At 38.0% G+C, this 18,760-nt stretch overlaps 1 protein-coding gene across 2 annotated transcripts in view; it reads left to right on the forward strand.

The window, feature by feature from the left end:
• The window catches only part of glra1 (glycine receptor, alpha 1), a 55,405-nt gene extending 43,915 nt beyond the window's left edge, over positions 1-11,490 (forward strand). For both annotated transcript variants that reach the window (XM_077235954.1, XM_077235953.1), the window contains one exon: positions 10,460-11,490. In XM_077235954.1, the coding sequence (XP_077092069.1) occupies positions 10,460-10,750 (291 nt within the window). In that variant the 3' untranslated portion in view covers positions 10,751-11,490. The remainder of the gene's footprint in view (positions 1-10,459) is intronic.
• The last annotated feature ends 7,270 nt before the right edge of the window (positions 11,491-18,760 follow it).

Genomic DNA, 18,760 nt, shown 5'->3' on the forward strand with positions numbered 1-18,760 from the left:
AGACTACTGTATTAATAACTGGGTGAAGCAGTGCGACCTCTGGACTGCAGATGTCTTTGCTTTGCCTAACAATGACAAGTGTATATTAGTGAGTAGCCTATTGATGAAGAGTAATCACCCTGTTAGGGCTGATTGTGATGCAAGGCGGATCGCTCATAGGGAACTCTGAACGCTGCAGATGTCGTTCATACGAGTGGGGATTGTCTATGCAAATAAGCATGAGGAGATAAGCAAGTCACTTTCGCACTCTTCCTGGCCATCTTGAGTTAGGGTGGCAAAGGTGCAGAGTGAGGCTGATTCGTGTCGTTTTATTTGGTTTGGTGCAGCCTGAATTATAGCGCAGTCGTTAATAGAGCCAGAGGTGTTGAGTGGACTTGGCACTGGACTGTTAGTGTGCTGCAAAGTACTGCAGTCTTGTGTTGTTGCTTATTACGCAACTCTCTTGAATACTTGATTCTGATTTGTCAGTCAATTTCAATCAGTAGTCAAATATTTTTGAATAATGTCGTCTGACCAGGGCAACTTTGTATAACTGACCGCACATCCAGCCTCCTACGAATAAAATAATAAATGAATAAACATTAAATATTGATTGACTTATTGTAAGAAGTCGTGTAAAAGTGGAATTGTGCTCAGTCAGATGGTCAATATTACCAAATAAACCCCTATAGCAGGGCACACGCTTCAGTCAGGGTCCTGATCACTTTGTCAGGGTTTATTAGTGGTGTTCATATAGTACTAGGGATTCTTGGTGTAACAAACCTCTAACCAAGTATTGAACTTCAGCATGTAGCATGTCTTGTACCACTTGTTCTGCAGACATGAATGATAACTCAAATCATGCGAGTTGTTCAGAAGAGGATTGCATTTCTAATTTATATAAATAATAAAGTTGCATTGAAAGAGAGACCTGTGACACATGTAGGGACCAAAATATGACATTTTGATAAGTTCTTTTGACTTGAGTCGGTAAGCAACCACCCATAAGACCCTAGGAACCTTATAGCAACATGCTAAAAAACACTCTGAACACCTTTACACAAGCCATTTTGTAAATGATGCAAATGATTTACAACATTCTGTTGTTAATGATCTCATTGCTTAACTGTTCCATTCCATGCCGATCCGTCCCAGGCGGTATGGATATGGGTTTCTTTTTCCAGTGTGGGGTTGATAATGGTGCTCTTTGAAATGTAATACAAATGCGTTAGTTGTTGCCTTGGTAATGTACGAGTTTACAGACAATATGAGATATAAATAGCGGCCATGTTATAAAAGATGATAAGATCATTTTATTGTTAACTTGTTTACTTTGTTCAAATAATGTCCCTGGTCAGCTACAGAGAAACTAGTAGCCAGGCAACAGGCAAGTGACCAATCCTGAGTGGCGCTGTCACTACACACATTCTACCAGCACAGTCAGCCAACCGTGCTGAGAATTCTGGGCTGAGAACTGCAGTGATGACATACTTTTGTAGGCCAATCTGGAAGTTGATATCACTCTGGTTCCCTCAACAAAAACCCAATAAGATTTTTACATAGGCATTTGGATTATTGCAGAAAATAAGCTCTTGGACCAACCAAAAATTCGTACCCGTTTTGTTCATCAAGATAATCTTTACAAATGAATGCAACTTTAATGAATTTTGAAGAAAAAAAACTGAAGGTACACTTACTATAAATGAAGCACACCATGGTGGCACAACTTAAACGTCACCACCATTAAGCTTCCGACAAATCAATCTTCATTTAAAATCTACAAGTAAGAACATTTGAGATGGAATGGTGAGACTAGTGAGTAGATGAGTTTTCTTGCTTGACATAATGCTTCATGCCCCTATCAGCATCTGTAGTCCCATTTAGCCAATTAACAAATTACTTTTAAAAAACACATAAACACTTGAAAAAACTTTAGGCTTCGTTCATGAAACTTTTGTAAATATGTGAGTAAATTCTGAGTTATTTGCACGTATAAAGGACCTTTCTGAAAACTCTCCTCCGGATTCACAAACGCTTCGTAAACATCAGATTTGAATTCCAATTATTCATGCACGCTCATTCACAATTTGCATAATCCCCACCTATGAATTACAACTTGTCCAGGAATGCTGTGGAATCAGGCTTGGCTCCAGTATATTGTGTAAATGCAAAAGAGACTAATAGGCCATATACCTAACAATAAATAATCAATTAACGTATCCACCAAAGCCACCAGAAAAAAAATGTCTTGCTCTTCTAAAAACGAGCAGCAGGAGTGCTTAAGAGCACTTTGGAGGCGCAGCATGTTTCAAGCTGAGTTGCTTTGGTTGCTATGATATGGAATATCCACAGCAGTAACGTGTTACGATCTCATTTTGAAGAATATTAGCGAATATAAAAATGCAGTAACGAGCAATATTAACTGACAGTGACGAGCGCTGCGTTTTACCCTAAGTTGAACAGTTTTCAACTCAGCTACAAAAAAAAATGTATATATTATTATGGTACATCGTGCATCAAAAGAAACCTCTTTTGTTGCCGCAACTTGGGCGAGCGTTTGCATTTTCGCCAGAAAAAGGTGGGTTTTTTTTTGGTAAATGATTTGTTATAAGAGAATACACAGGGCTAGAGACGTAGGACAAAAGGCAAGCGTTTCGTTTAATTAGTAAGCAAGGAATAGCAAGTAAGGAATAGAGAGGTTTTTAGATGTGGTTGGACCGATCCAGCTGATGTCAGTGGTTATCACAAAACAGGGTTGAAAATTATTTTGGCCATTAGGGAAACCTGAAAGGCATAATATGCTTGCATGAAATACACCAAACAAATGCTGTTTGTCGGCTTCTCATTTGAATTCCCAGCATTTATATGGGCGCAGATGTTTATTGGAGAAAAATCACATTTTTGTAAACATGTATTCATTCAAGACTCATAAGCATTGGGCACATCAGCATAATGCCTGAATCTGTTTCATGTGCAGCTCGTAAAATATTCATTCCAAGTCACCCATAGGTGATAAAACAACAGACGCATGTAAATGCAAAGCATTGTAATGGCCTACACAGATATATGTAGGACATCATCCCGGTCTCAACGTGCACGATAGAGGTGACTTTCACTTTAATGTATGCTTTTATATAAAATCATCCCCTTCCCGGACATCCGATGCAAAACATTCTAAACGTATATAGATATATACGATAAAAGCAAGAGGCTGCTTCTTTACAGACGTTCTGGTTTCTGATGTTTATCACAACGTCCCAATAAAACACATCCAAATCATCAGTCAGATCTACGGGCTTTGATTGATGAAGGAGCTGAGAGGTCCTGTATATAGTGGCGGACACCACACCCCTGATTTGCAAACGCCGCCGTGAGCAGCATTCTGATGTTTGGTGGTAATATTGCACTTGGAGGTTTAAAGCGGAGGCTAGGGTTCTGCTTATTGTTTTTTTTTTTCCTGCCCTCTAACAGTTGGACTGGGAACGCAGCTGGCACGTCTAATGCAGTAATGGCGGAGGTTTAATTAGGAAGGGAGGGTAATGAATCTGGCAGGGGCCGGGCCGGGAGGGAAAGTGACGCAGGACGCAGCGGTGCTGCAGCCCGGCTCCTCTTTACAGCTCCACGTCACGTCTCGGAGCCACCACATTAATCATATGGCAGCTGAAATAAAGCCGAGCATCCGTAATACTTACAAATGGTGAGCCAGTGCAAATGAAGGACAAGGAAAGGTCGTAGCACCCTGGCATCAAAGACGGCGTCGTATACAAAAACAAAGGGGCAGTGGAATAACATTACCCCCTCACACACACTCACATCCTAGTGTGATCTTCCATTTACCCCTACACACATTAACAGTTATAAATGGGATGGCTGAAAGACAAGGACAGAAGGAGGACAAAGTGTCTAAAAATGGAGTCCTGTGTAGAAAATGGCTGATCTTTCACTAAAAGGGAGCGGGATATTTCCCGGCGCTAGATGTTTGCACCTGCAAATTAAAAACATGCATTAAGAACATAATGATCCCATTTCGCTTCTGCGGTTTGTGTTTAAGCAGGCACAATCATGGTGAAATATCTACCCGTGCTGAAATGTAATTAACCGAGGTGGTTATTTTGGGGACTGTTTTCATTAACGTGTAAGATCAAGTCCATCTGCTGAATCTCAAATAAGAGCGTATGGAGGTGGGGAGCAAGGCAAGGTCAGTCCATTAACTGAAACGTGAAATATTGTGACCTCTGACAGCGCCCTGTGGAATCTAGCTGACACGTCAATAGTTAATACTCATAAAAACGTGTAATCCACCTCACAGGACTGGAGGACTTAAAGGGATACTCCACCAAAAAATAAAAATGCTCTCATTTATGTATATGATATTATTTCTGCAGATGACTACAAATATTTTTAGAAAAATAATCATCTATGTGAGTCCACATAATGCATGTGGACATTAACCCAAAAGTTGACGCCTAAAAAACCAGACAAAACAAACATAAAGGTAATCAATACATGCGACCCCAGTGGATGAAGCGAAACGCAACTATAGCAACTTCTAATATAAACCATCGCTTCCTTCCAACTGTCATATGTGCGTTTATGACTTCACGCTCGATGTAAACATGAGCATGTTAAGAAGCATGATGTAAGCACTTATGTCACGGATCACAACCTAGCGCTTCACAACGTTCTCATGAACCCACGTATGACAGTTGTCCGAAAGCGATGGTTAATAGTTTAAACGTTTAAATATTAGTTCAAACTAATATTTTTTCTCACAACTATCGCTTTGCTTCACTAAATATTGATTTATCAACTGGGGTTGTATGGATTACCATCATTATTGTGTTTTTTTTTTTTTTACGTTAAATCTTGGGTTGCTGTCCACTGGCATTAAATGAGGGCTTTTCACACTTGAAGAGCTCTTTTCCAAATTTAAAAAAATAATTAGTTTTTCATGTCATTTTTCTGTGTACTGAACCTATTCACTGCTCCATCAACGTTTCATGCCAAATCGCTATATTTCCCTGTTCAAAATGTACTGCAAGATGCAGTTTCTTTCCAAACCGCGATAAGCACCAAACCTATTTTTAGCCTAAACGCGATAAATCCTCTCGACTAATCAGAATTCGTTGAGCGTTCCACGCAATCCAGCACGGCTGCGCTCTGAGCAGAGGTTTGTTTATGTTCATGTTTTTAATTGCCTATTCCGCATCTCAACGCACGCATAAAGCTTGCCACAAAGAACCGACAAAAGTAATGATTATGCATGAAACATTTGAATTGTTTATTTTTGAATTTAACTAATGTCTTCTGTCAGTGTCACCTGCAAAGATAAAGTTGATGATGCTGACTCGCCATCTTCGCAGTAGTGAACGTGCATATATATTGAGAAATGCACACTTCGAATTAGCCTACATACCCAAAGAGTAGCCAATTTCTTTTTCGTTTTTTATTGTTTTGTTTAAAAGTAGACATTTCAAGCTTTTTATAGATATACTTCTCAAGACTGTGAGGCAAGAATCGCTGTGTTTCGGTTCATTTATGAGACGCTCCAGATCACGCGCCGGCGCCTCCGTGTCCTGATTATATGTCTGCTATATTTGCTGCTTATTTATTAATCCAGTCAATTTGTTGATGAAACATTGATTACAATGAAGACACAATTTATACAAAACGAAATTCACTTTAAAGAAAGGCTTTCTACTAAACAAAACTTAATAAGTGGTCAAAATCATGTCTGACCCATTCCAAATGTTTTCCGATATATTGGTCATCTTATGATCCTATCTTACTCATCTCATGCGGTTCCCTTTTCATATCATCAACATAGATGAAATAAAAAATAAAAAAAACATTATATTATTAAACGTAAATATGAAACGTATGTTTACGTTTTTTTTTTTTACTTATATTTAAGCGTCACGCCGCTCCGCTTTGCTCACATGCTGTGTAAGCCTATTCATGCATGTATGTGTGCATGTGATGGAGGGGTGCCCATCACTGCTTTTGAATATCGTTATCATTATTGAATATTTTTAATAATTCGGGGTTTTTTTTCATGCATATGTAGTGGACAAAATGGTCCTACTTGTTACAGGTTTGACACTTTACTAAAAATGACTCTGAATGTATTACTAAACAACTTATTGAATAGCTATTGATATCATTACTATTTTCAGGTTCTGCACCAAATGACTATTAGCCTAAATGTGTTACTAAACTTAATTTATATTATGAGCCCCTGATTATATGTTGCATGTTCTCTTTTTATTTTTTTTATTTTTTTAAAGACAAACCATACATTTTTGGCGAAAATTGATGGATTTATAGCGTTTTGAAAAAAAATGGATGGATTTATCGCATTTTGAGAAAAAAAATAACTTTTAATTTATCATAAACAATATTGTTGTTTGATTTAATAATCATTGATCAACATGTTCAGACTGAGCCAATAAAACATTTTAACAGGCTAAATTGAATATTCACAAAATGTGTGGGTATAGGTAAAAAATGTAATTTTCCTGAAAACTATTGAAATGGATTTATAGCGTTTTGGAAAAGAACTCCTCACTTGAACTAGTTAACACTGGGTCATTGTAAACCTTGGTAAACAGAATTCATCTTCCTTCACATTTCACTCTGCACATACTTTACGGTTAACAATTATTCCTGGATATTCATAAATGTCATACTGTACATTCCTGAACCCTGGGTTAACGTTCTTATTTGCGGTGTCAGTGTCATTGATTGGACGCACGCATAGTGTGACCTGTTTACAAGTCTCTAGCATTGAGCATACTCATATTATACAGTGCTGACTGTGCAATCAAGATTTTCCTTGAATTGGATGCGTCACCATTTGATTCTCAGAGATGGATTATTTTTCTAAAAATCTTCAATTTTGTTCTTCTAAAAAAAAGTCGTACATTTGGGATGGTATGAGGGTGAGTGCTAGTAGTAGACGATCAGAGAATTAAAATCCCTCAAGCCCCTTTCACACAGAGCGTTGATCCCAGAAAACTGCCATAGAATTGCTATAGTGCCTTCTGTTTGAACGCAAACATGTCCCAGGATGTGGACCTAGTAACAATAGGGGTTTTCTCACCGGAGAAACCTTTCATAGTTCCTATAACTGTTGGCTACCCGGATTTTGGCGTGTTCGCTCCGCAGGAACTTGGAGCGATTTTAGTTCTAGGATCTCCTATTGGAGGAACTAATTCAGCTCCTACTTCAGAGTAGGGTCTTAACCAGCACTATAGGAACTACCAGTGACGTTAGTGTACGCTGATTTGCCGAACGCACGCGAAACACCAGCACCTGCCATTTTTAAAGCAGTGTAACTCCAGAAACTAACTCTACGAACATGGAAAACAGTGATGGATGGGCCTCTTAAATTATATATTTATGTTCTGCTAGCGACATTGGGCATCAACCACACGGCATACACTAATAACTTTTCATATACTGTCTACTTTCTCTGTATAACAGTATTAGACAGGACTGATAAACAGGTCGTAAACTAATGAAGACAGAGAATGGGATCACTGTGAGCTCAGGCTCTGGCGTTCTCAGCACCGTCAAAATAAAAGTCTGCCGCACCGTCAAAATAAAAGTTACAACAACAAGCACGGCTTACGTCACTTCAGACTTCCTACTGGCGGTGCGAATGCAACCAGGAAAACGTTCCTTGGGGAACTATTAATTCTCGGGGAACCACCCTGGTGGCTAGTTCCTAGAACTAAGTTTCTAGAACTACCCGGTGCAAAAGCCCCTATTGCTGGGTTCAGTCCCAACAGAAGTGAACAAAAGGCAGGACCAAGGCCGTAAGGCAGTGATCATCAACTGGCGGCCCGCGGGCCGAATGCGGCACCCAAGCCGTTCGATCCGGCCCGCGACTGGATTCCAAAATTGTGAGGATCAAAGAGAAAATATGTAGGCCTATTCTACACTATTAAAGCAACTAAAAGCAGCAACAACTGAGTCTCTTCTCAGTAATCACCACCATTTATGACTCTATTTAGGCTACACCCCAAAATGAGGACAGACTCGTTACACTGTTTTGTATTTATTGTTTCACACAGTTTTTTTTAAAACATAACTTTTCCTCATGCCCTTGCTTAACATTTGTTTTTTATTTCAAAGTCTCAACAACATGCTTGGAACTAGAAAACTCCTCAGGACTAAAAAAGAAGGAAAAAACGATCAGGCACAATTTAAAATAGCATGGTAAATAAATAGCCTGGAACCAGAACAAAAAGGTCACAAATATTGTTCGCACAGCAAATAAAACGTTAAGTGGGCTATAGCGAAATCAAATCACAAGGCTGAAATGGACTACTATAATACTAATTAATCAATGGCTGAAGTTACATTTCCCCTCTGACACTAACTTTTTCACATCAGGCTTGGCCGCTGTCAGACTTATGCGCAAACAGTCCTCCAAAGACTGGGTTGACAGACGGTTCCTCTCGTGCGTTTTAATCGAGTTCATCTTGGAGAACGCAGCCTCACAGGTGTAGGTTGAACCGAACATGGTGAGCACATACATAGCCAGCGTCTTCAGTGTGCCATAGACCTCGGGACAAGATATCCAAAACGCGCTCAGGCTTTCAGCACCAGTGAGAGCAGCCTTCATGGCGCCTGCGGCCTGAATTTCAGCCAGCTCGCTCTGAATGGCTGCCTCGTCCAACTGCAGCATTATCACCGCGTTTGTGGAGAATTCTCTGCTTGGGGTGATGGTGAATGGGTCACGCACAAATCCAATGACATCCCTGAAAATAAAAAAGTCATCAAATCTAGCAGAGAAGTTGTCTTTTAATTGTGTGATAAATATCTTCATCTTGTCTGTTACGTTGCCTTCTCCCACTGTCTTCAGTGTGTTGAAGTGCAGCAGCCTCCCTGACAACAAATCTGCGTGGAACAGATCAAGTTTGTTCCCAAAGGCTTCAAGTTTTTCCACTAAATCCACCACTGATTTTTCTTTTCCTTGCAGCTGTAGATTAAGTGTATTTAAATGGGAGAAAATGTCAAAATGGAGTTCAACGAAGCGCTCCAGTGCTTTGCCCTTACTCAGCCAGCGCACGTCATTGTGGAGTAGTAACAGGTCATCATGAGAAGCCTGGGATTCCAGCACGAATTTGCGGAACAGGCGGTGCTGCGTGCTTGAAGTTCCTCTGATGTGGTTAATAATTTTCATTGTTTTTTCAATCACCTCTTTGAGCTCCCCACTTAGCTTTGCGCACAGCACACTTTGATGGATGATACAATGGAGCGCGTTAGTTTTAGGAGCGACAGTCTTTATTCTGTTCACCAGACCCTTATTTTTTCCAATCATGGCAGGTGCACCATCTGTCACTGTTCGGTTTATTTTATCCAGGGACAATCCATGGCTTTTTAAAAAATCCTCCAGTTTTCCAAAGATGATGTCAGCAGTGGTGTTGTCCTCGAGTGGAAGCAATGCCAGCAGCTCTTCTCGGAAATCTTTGCCATCATAGTATCTGACAAAAACGCACAACTGTGAGATATCCGTGTTGTCAGTGGACTCATCAATAGCCAGCGAAATATATTTGGCTTCCTTGACCCCGTCAATGACAGCTCGCTGAACTTGCTCCACCAAAATGTGTACACGACGTGCATTAGTTGAGGCAGATAGAGGGACTTGTTTGACAGATGCAATAACTCTGTCCATTGATTTGTGGCATTCCGTAAGGTTGGCATGATAAATGCGTACTTTTTCAGTCCAGTCATCATTGAAGGACCTGTTTTCAATATCAACTTTGCGTTTCATAGCCTTTGAGAGTGCCATTTTACCTCTGTTAAGAGACCCTTTCCTGTCACTTCCTCGGTGTTTGTTTTTCAAGTGCTCTATAAGTAAAATTGACTTAATTGAGTTGAGGCAAAATATCTATCTCCCCTGGTGGTTGTCTGTGGTATAGGTGATAGGAACCTGACTCATAAAGGCCTTCAGTTTTGTAATGAAATGGAAAAAGTATTAACAATAAACATCAATCATAATGTTATACCAAAATTTGATTTTTTATTTAATTTTTTTTTAAGGCTCCGGCCCCCAAGGAGACTGTATGGTAAAATTCTGGCCCTCTGACAAATATAGTTGATGACCCCTGCCGTAAGGGGTGACATAGTGATGACGGACGTGTCTTCGCAATGGTGTAGTTATCGTGCGACTCTTTGACCAGGGGTTTTAAATGCAGATAAATTTTCACATTGCCCAGTAACAAAGAAGAAAGTTTGTGTTCGACATCCTGATGTCACATGTCTTTACTAGGATGTGTGTAAACGCACGCACAGCTTCCAGAAAATCACTAGCAGTGTGAAGGAATCAAAATCAAATGATCCCGGGACACATTATCAGTGTATTTTCCGGAAGCTCTGCGTGAAAGGGGTTTAATAAAATCGCATTGTTTAAGGTGAAGCGTGTGAATAACGTGTTTCTTGACCTATCAACACTTGTGCTGTATTGCAGGAGGACGAGGCGGGAGACGGGAGATTCAGCTTCTCCGCCTACGGCATGGGTCCGGCGTGTCTCCAGGGCAAAGACGGCATGGCCATCAAGGGCAACAACAACAACGCACCCACCTCCACCAACCCCCCTGAGAAGACCGTCGAGGAGATGCGCAAGCTCTTCATCAGCCGCGCCAAACGGATCGACACAGTGTCGCGTGTGGCCTTTCCGCTGGTCTTCCTCATTTTTAACATTTTCTACTGGATCATTTACAAGATCATCCGCAGCGAGGATGTTCACAATATGAAGTAAATAATGCAGTAAAGAGATCCGAATACACCCGTCTCTACAGCCCTCCCCGCGTCCCACCGTGCCCGCCTTTCTCTCACTGCAGCGCTCTCACTCGCTTTCGGTGATGACGAGTCCCCGGCAGAGGTATTTATTCCTCTTTTTTTTCGTCTCTTTCCCTCCTGTCCTTCTGAATAATCCGGACCTGTGCAATAGCAATGCAGTAAAATGCATGATATATGAATGTGGCAATATATTTACTAAAAAAATGAAAATGACTAAAAGTAAATATTCAACTTAAGAACTTCTGAACTGATGACTGGGAATCCAAGAGGAAAACTTGTACAACTTTTTTTGCAACTTGAAGACGCACTGCATTGCGGGAATATGGAGAAACATTACTGCTGTAATATATCATATATTTAAATGATAATACTTCCATAAGAAAGTGATTGAAAATTCAACTTTTTTTGATGTCTCGAGGCAGTTTGGGGCTTCCATGATTATACGATGAAAACGTTGCAGAGACCGAGATTTGTTTTGGTACAGTACATGTCCTGGATGTTCATTCTGATGTCGATTATTATTGGATCTTGATGAGTGCCAGTGAAAAAAATAAAATAAATATATATATATATATATATATATATATATATATTTGAGCTGTGGTCAATGTGTTCCTCTATCTGTGCTCTTTTAAATTTTTTTGTTTGTTTTTGTTTTTAAAAACATCAGGTTATGTTCTGTTCATGTGCCAAACGTCATCTTTTAGGTTGATAAATGACAATTTCATTTATTTATTTATTTATTTATTTATTTGCGTTCAACAGTTGATATATTAAAAGCCAAAACAACCCTGCTAAGGGTTGAGTGGGGGGGAAATACAAATCATTTATTGGTAACACTTTACAACAAGGTTAATTAGTTAACATTAGTTAATGTATCAACTAACATGCATGAACAATACATTTGTTACTGTATTTATTCATCTTTGTTAACGTTAGTTAATACAAATACAGCTGTTTGTTGTTTGCGCATGTTAGTTCACAGCGCATTAACTGATGTTAAGAAGATTTTAAGATTTAAAGTATTAGTAAATGTTGAAATTAACATTAACAAAGATGAATAAATGCTGTAGCTGTTAATAAGCTGTTAATAAGCTGTTAATAAGTGCAGTTCATTATTAGTTCATGCTAACTAATGTAGTTAACTAATGTTAACTAATAAACTTTATTGTAAAGTGTTACCATTAGATATATCTAAACCCCCCTGAGTCACAAAGTCATAACCCCCACAAAGTCATGGCCTAATGGTAACAGAGTTGTACTGGTGACCCAAAGGTTGCTGGTTCGATTCCAGTACCGGCAGGAATATGACTGAGGTGTCCTTGAGCAAGGCACCTAACCCCCAATCGCTCCCCCGGCGCCACTCAAGGCTGCCCGCTGCTCCGGGTGTGTGTATCCACATTTGCAGTGTGTGTGTGTGTGTGTGTATGTTCACTACTCACTACTCTGCTCCTAATGTGTGTGCACTTACTTGGATGGGTTAAATGCAGGGGTTACCATACTTGGCCATCACGTGTCACTTTCACTTTTCACATTCATCTAGCTACAAGTAAAATAAATAAAATATACCTTTAAGCATTTTTTTCTCTTTGCATTCTTTTGTTTTGCCATCGTTTTCATCATCTCAGAGTATATCAGAAACGGACAAAAAGAAAAGCAAAGGGATCTTTCATATCTCATACTTCAACAGTGTTTTTTTTATAAGCTTGGTTTAGCAGTGCAGCCAGTGCCATGATACTAGATCTATATTTCCAACCAAATGTATATTACAGTGATTTTTTTTTCTTTTTCAAACTATATGTATAAACACTGCATTGTGCAACAGAATTAAAAAAGTGCACAAAGGTTTAGTTTGTGAAATTTAGGATGCATCTTCATCTGGCTTCTCTATGCAATAATCCTACAGTATATGCAATTATTTTTAGTGTTCATCATGTTGAATATGGCCGTTTTATTCCGAAGGCCCCGAAAGATGCTATTTCGTACATGTTCAATTTTCTCTTCCAGTCATGCTCATTTGCTGTCTATGCATGGCGAGGCTTTTTTGTGTGTGGTGCAGATGATGTCATTTTTCACTTTTGTAATGTTTTGTTTGACTGCCGAACTGAAGAGAAACACTATTATACAAAGTGAGCTTGTGTCCAGACTGTGTGATAGATGCTCTGTGTAGGATATGCAAGATTTTGCCATGCGTGACATATTTATTTATTTATTTATTTTTGTTTAAAACCAAAGAGCAGTTTTGTTACTCTGTAGTCAATTTAGCCTTTCCGGTTTTCAAACTGAAGTTTGACCAATTTTTGTCATCTCCATTTCGTCCTGTTTGACATTGACCAATTTTGTAAGACCTGTAACATTTGTAATTTATTCCGTTTTTCAAACATTTATTCAAGAAAACCTACAAGCATATATCTTTATACACTGCGACTAGTCAGACATTTTGTGACAGAAAAATATTACCAAGAAATCCGAACTTGCATCTAGGTCCAAATGGTATCATGATGTTTTGATGTACGTATATATATTTTTGGTTGAGAGTGAAGCTAAATAAGTTCATAGGTAATTGATGGCACATTTTAATTTATTATATTTGATTCCATTGACTTAATAAATAACGTATTGGTTTTTATTTCTTTAAATGGCCAGGCATCATGGTAAATTTGAAGGGCTATTTTTGATTCTTAACATCAAATCTTCTCCCTCAAATGAATCGGCTTGTGATAAAGTGCTCAAATGTGTGATCTGAAAACTGGTTTATACCTCACCTCGTGTAGACACTGGGTTACACTATATATTAGACCTCGCTGTATGATACGTTAAGCAGAAGCTGAGTTCTACCCGAGAACATTGTAATGTGAAACGCTATCCACATGCAGCACAATGTAGCAAGAACACATTTCACACATCATTTGAATGTTCACACATGATGAATTGTGCTGAAAGGAGTGTTCACGACTGGATCTGTAACATTACAAACAATATAAATCATTGTTGTTTCAAGTAGTCATTCTTCCGGCAGGTCCCGTGTGTGAGACTGATAGAGGCACACGATGTATGATATACATCACGGTGTACAGTGTGGAAAGTCATAAAGTTGCTTTATACACTTGATGTGCTCATTCTTGAAATGGGGAAACGCAAATATGTAGTCAAAAACACATTTAGAGAACATTTGTAGAAATACTTTCAGCTTCATGTTGCTGTTAATGACCGATTTCTTTCTTGATGAACCCTGCTTAAGGCTATTGACGATGTTGCTGGACTGTCCCGTGTGTAAAGGACAGCAGGGACGCCCCGGGCCCTCACACACGCAATATACACGACGAGTTCTAACAAATAATACTGGCTCGGGAACACAAGGACAATGTGATGTGAAATATGTGCTATATGCAAATACGATTTGTTATTTGGCTTAATAATCATGAAAATATCATTTTAATGTCCTGATGATTTCTGAATCTTATTTGTGTGTTTATCATTCATTTATTGATTTGTCCTGTTTTGATTAATGCCACCTTGGATTTGATCGCAGCTGTCCAGGAAGTGGTGATCTCTGAGTGATGATTGGCATGGCCATCATATGTAATTTATGTACGCAAAACCTGTGGGTAAAATTTTATTTTTGCACAAGTTGGTATGGCCTTAATTTTGGGGTTTATTTGCTTCTATTGTGGATTGGCACAAAGTGCATCTCTTCATTTGCTTCTTGTCATACTCCGAGTGCACTTCCAAGCAGTGAAAAGAACAGCAAAATCTTATTTTTTATGTTCCAATACTAAAACATGGAATTTTTTGCATGAATAGAATTCAATGGCAGATATTTTTGGCTTGTACAGAAATGTGAGCAATTTGAAGAAAAACGGAATGTACCATTTCTGCTATATCTGTATATAACACAATATTTATTGAAATATGTCATAATGCTAAATCTAATTCTATTAAAGGTTTTCTGAACTAAAACATCTGAACAGTTTGTGAGAATTGTGAAATTTGTGTGAGCTAAACTAAGAATCACCATGATCTGTGGGTCAATCGTGTGTTTGTGTGTGGTATACCATAGAGAAGGATTAGAGGGGGTTGTTGGATATGAGCACACACATATATAGTAATGAACACAACTTTCAGGCACAACTGATTGGCAAATAAACTGCGCTCCTATTTCATTATTGTGGATATTTTCAGCAAACAGTTTGCTCCGTACATTGTTTAACAGCATTAAAAAGGGAAAATGTTATCATTCAAATGAACTGTGTATGTGCATTTTAAACACATTATGTTCTTCGTCCATGCAAAGACTGCAATATCTGAAATCCTTGTCCTTGTGGGGACATTTTTTGGTCGCTATGAGGAAAAGCTTCTAAATAAAAGCTTATAAAGCTTATAAAAGTTTTTTTTTTAAATGTGATGTGTTATGTGTTGTGATGTGAAAATGTAAAAATGTTTTCTGTGATGGGTAGGGTTAGTGTTAGGGGAGATAATATACATTTTGTACAGTGTAAAAATCAATATGTCTTTGGAATGTTTCCATATTGTGTGTGTGTGTGTGTGTGTGTGTGTGTGTGTTTGTGCGTGCGTGCGTGCGTGCGTGTGTGTGTGTGTGTGAGAGAGAGAGAGAATCTATCTATTTATTACAAAAGAAAATGCATTCCACTCTGATAATGACGTCTTGACATCTGTGTTGAGCATATATTCAATTTCTGAACTTCAATTCTTTTTTTTAATACTTTTGTGGCGCATACATTTAAAAAAAAGATACAGAAGGCCCCTAATAAAGAAAAAAATTATCTTATTAAAGGGCTGGCATCCTTGCAAGTTTTTATATTGTAGTAACATTATTTTGTTATAATTTCTAAAAAGCAGTAAGTAAAGTAGTTATGTTACTACTATGACAAAAATGTGACAAAATCAAAGCATGATACATATCTTAAATGCAGGAAGCCCTTTCATAGTCGTAACAAAACCCCAAAAACAGACAAAGGAAAATATCAGAAAAGATAGAAGGTCTGTTTTGTTTATTGGTCATTGCAATTTAAAAAATATATACATAAAATATATAAAATATTATATTGTATACCTTTATATATGTAAAATGTATACACACACACACACACACACACACACACACACACACAAACACACACACACACACACACATATCTATATATATATATATATATATATATATATATATATATATATTAGTAACCAGTAAACTTATCAAATATTTTTCTTTATGGATATATCCCTTCATGCACTGTTTCAACCATTTTAGGGGAATGAATTTTTTTTTTATATGGTGCTGTAGTCCTTATTTGAAATTTAAAAGTCAAAGTCACATTGAATATTGACATTGTTTTAATATTACTTTGAAACATTTGTTTTTTTGGAGCTTTATATACCCCCAACCAATTTTTAGAGGAAAGTAAATTAAGCAGATTCAAACACTGGAAAGTATACACTTTGCAGGAATTTCCCAGAGGCCCTTTATGGCTGCATTTGAATACATCCATACTCGGCCTAATGGCCATCCTTGCTCAGGCTTTTAAATTATGCAAGTGGATTATGAAGCACAAAGGCTCAGTCAATTTGTCCCCTGGCATGAGTAGTCTGGAGAAGACCCTCTCTCCAGACCACCCGCCCCTCTGACTGCCCTGCGCTTTACAGTGGGACTAGAATTACATTACGGCTGACACTGAAAACCGCCGCGGGGCCTGAAGCCAGTGAAACATGAAGGCTTTGACAGAATGTTTTTTCCTTCAATGTATGAGAAATATTTTCAGTCTTAGCTGAGAAATAGAGCTGTTCATTTTGTTTTATTAACAACTTTGCAATAAAAAACTCTGGAGGTGAATTTTTTTTAAAGGGGTGGTCCATCCATGGAACACGAATGGATAAGTTTCGAAAAATGTGCAAGCCACTCTTTTAGCCGTTTAGGGATGAGTGAGACTAATCGATTAATTGATACTGCTGCCAGGGCCGTAGCTTGCGGATCCGGGGCCTCAGTGCGGGTTGTTGCTGAAATCACGGGGAGCCCCGTTTGTTATCACAACATTTTTTCTTTTGCCAAATTAGCTTAGATATTTGTGACCCTGGATCACAAAACCAGTCATAAGTAGCATGGGTATATTTGTGGCAATAGCCAACAATACATTGTATGGGTCAAAATTATCGATTTTTCTTTTATTTCAAAAATCATTAGGATATTAAGTAAAGATCATGTTCCATGAAGATATTTAGTAAATTTCCTACCGTAAATGTATAAATCGTACGTGAATAAATCAATATTTTTGTGAGTGAATGCAGCCCAATAGCGGACATAAATGGACAACTTTAAAGGCGATTTTCTCAATGTTTTGAATTTTTTGCACCCTCTGTTTCCAGATTTTCGAATTGTTGTATCTCGTCCAAATATTGTTCTATCATAACAAACCATACATCAATGGCTTATTTATTCAGCTTCCATGTGATGTATAAATATCTATTTAAAAAAATTGACCCATGTGACTGGTTTTGTCGTCCAGGGCCACATTTATGTAGTTCATATAACATAAAAATGTTAAGTTCATTGAAATAAAAGGGAGGGGGGATTCTTTGGAAGTCAATGGAGCCCATCTACAATTTGGTTGCCGACATTGTTCAAAATATCTTCTGAGTCGAAGGAACAAAAAAAAAAAAAAACCGGAATCGGGGGAGAGGAGATCACGACTTGGAGTGTGGAGGGTTAAAAGATCAGACAAATATTGTGATACAAAGCCTTGTAGAATTTTAACATCTATATAAAACCTGACTAGGAGTGATGTGTTCACTTATTAGGATTATAGCAGCTGAGTTTTGCACATACAGCATAACTGCAATTTAGATGTAGATTTAGAGACACCAGCAAGTAGAGCATTTCAATAATCAATGCGGGAAAATACTAATGTACTGATCAGTTTTTCAGCCAGACAGTAAGATAAACATGGGGCACAGTCTTGCATTGTTTCTGAGATAATAAAAAAAAATCTAATTTTCAAATGAGGATCAAATGTAAAATTTGCACCAAAAATCAACCTCAGATTTTTACATTTTGTTTGAAGCTCCAGAGCAGAGCCATCCAAATGTGAGGTTAAAGAACCAGTTTTAAGTAGTTTGGGGAAAACCAATGAGCATAACCAGAGATGGGCACAAATACATCAAAAAGTATTTGATTACAAATTACAAATACTTATTCATCAAAAGTGTTTAAATAAAATACAAAATACTGCTGTGTAAAAAGTATTTAATTAAAATAAAAGTAATTTGAAAATACAAAAACACAAACAAAATTTACAGTATTTTGAAGTGCGAGAGTAACAATGGAGTTGTAAGAGTATAGAATATCGGAATTTAATCGTTAGTGCAGAAGATGCGCTTTTAACATACGTGTTGCCACATACTGTCATAATAAAAATTCATGTAGGCCTATAACACTATATTTGTATTACTACACAAAAACTAGTTAACGCTGTTGTGTAGGTGTTTCTAATACCGCGACTGTGACAAAGTTGACATCTTTCTCTCTTCCGATTGTCATTATCAATCTATCTATCTCTTTTTTTTTTTTTTTTTACTCTTTTTGAAAGTTGTGAAAACGCTGTTGTGGCGTTTATCTTTTGCTATTTGAGCAAATGGGGACAGAAAAAATATATTTAATGTAGTCTCTCATTCACTGCTATAGAAGTGTACTCAACTACTTCTGAGATACCCGGAAATGTGAACAGGGTCAATAGGATGCGTCAAGTCACGTGATTTTCTTGCATCTAGCCAAAAACTGTGATAGGCAATTTGGTAGACCTATTTGTATTTTATGTCTATGGTCCTATTAAAGGGATAGTTCACCAAAAAATTAAAATTAGCCCATGATTCACTCACCCTCAAGCCATCCTAGGTGTACATGACATTCTTCAAAACTTAAACGGCCAATTCACTGCCATTATAAAGCATGGGAGAG

Source organism: Siphateles boraxobius, unplaced genomic scaffold (assembly GCF_051911475.1).
Source record: "Siphateles boraxobius isolate OS27281-9 unplaced genomic scaffold, OSU_SipBor_1 2, whole genome shotgun sequence".
NCBI lineage: Eukaryota > Metazoa > Chordata > Actinopteri > Cypriniformes > Leuciscidae > Siphateles > Siphateles boraxobius.